General features: G+C 72.9%; 1 protein-coding gene across 1 annotated transcript in view; it reads left to right on the forward strand.

The window, feature by feature from the left end:
• Nucleotides 1-986, forward strand: part of USP36 (ubiquitin specific peptidase 36) — a 9,856-nt gene that overhangs the window by 1,016 nt on the left and 7,854 nt on the right. The window contains exons 3-4 of the mRNA XM_012734578.1: nucleotides 51-133; nucleotides 564-675. Of these exons, the coding sequence (XP_012590032.1) occupies nucleotides 51-133; nucleotides 564-675 (195 nt within the window). The remainder of the gene's footprint in view (nucleotides 1-50; nucleotides 134-563; nucleotides 676-986) is intronic.

Here is a 986-nt window from a genome sequence, read left to right on the forward strand (position 1 = left end):
CGTTTCTCGGCCGGCCCTCGGCCGCTGCTCACCCCCCGTCCCGTCCTCAGCAAGCTGCGGACATCGTGCGCGCCCTGGAGCTGTTCGTGAAGCCGGACGCGCTGAGCGGAGAGAACGCCTACATGTGCGCCAGGCGAGTGCGCCCGCCGCGTCCAGGGTCCTCTCCCACCTCAGCGCAGGGGCACGTGCGGCTGTGGGCGCCGGGTCACCGGGCCGAGACCACGAGGACACTCCTGTGCCCTCAGAGTGGCCACCATGCCCGCAGCCCCCACACCCTAACGTCTTCGGAGCGCCACCGCTGCCCCGTGCCCGGGGCGCTCACAGGGCACCAGCCTGCCCGCAGCCGCCCCACTAGCCATCGCTCTCACTCCCGGGCCACATGCTTCTGCTCCTTGGCCCCGCCCTGGGGGAAGGTCGCTTTGGCCGTGGAGATGCGCTCTGGTCCCGGTGTCAGCGGCGGGGAGACGCGGGGTGCAGGCCGGGCGCGGGGCGGCGGCTCCTCCTGCGCGCGAGGTCGGGCGACCTCCTGGGGCGGGGCTCAGGCTTCCCTGCCCTCCCCGCAGGTGCAAGAAGAAGGTGCCCGCCAGCAAGCGCTTCACCGTCCATAGGGCGTCCAGCGTCTTGACGCTCTCCCTCAAGCGCTTCGCCAACTTCAGCGGGGGGAAGATCACCAAGGTGGGTGCTGCGCACAGCGCGGGCGGGCCCCAACCGAGGGCGAGCGGCCACTGCCCAGGCTCCAGGCGCCGCCCCCGAGCCAGAGCGCCCGTCGGCCCGCGTCGGCGTGCTCCCGGGCAGGTCCCTGGCCACCGAGAGCCGCTGTCTTGGGTTGTTTTCCTTCCACTCTGCCACGCAGGGGTGTCCTGGGGGTGGGGGCAGGGTCTCCTGTAGGGCGCTAGGGTGCCGGACGCTGGACTTCGGGCTCGTGGGACGCGCACGAGGGCTGGCAGAGGCGGGGCGCGGAGGTGGCGCCGGGGTCTGAGCGCATC

The sequence above is a fragment of the Condylura cristata genome, unplaced genomic scaffold, assembly GCF_000260355.1.
Source record: "Condylura cristata isolate star-nosed mole 26May11 unplaced genomic scaffold, ConCri1.0 scaffold00060, whole genome shotgun sequence".
NCBI classification, from domain to species: domain Eukaryota; kingdom Metazoa; phylum Chordata; class Mammalia; order Eulipotyphla; family Talpidae; genus Condylura; species Condylura cristata.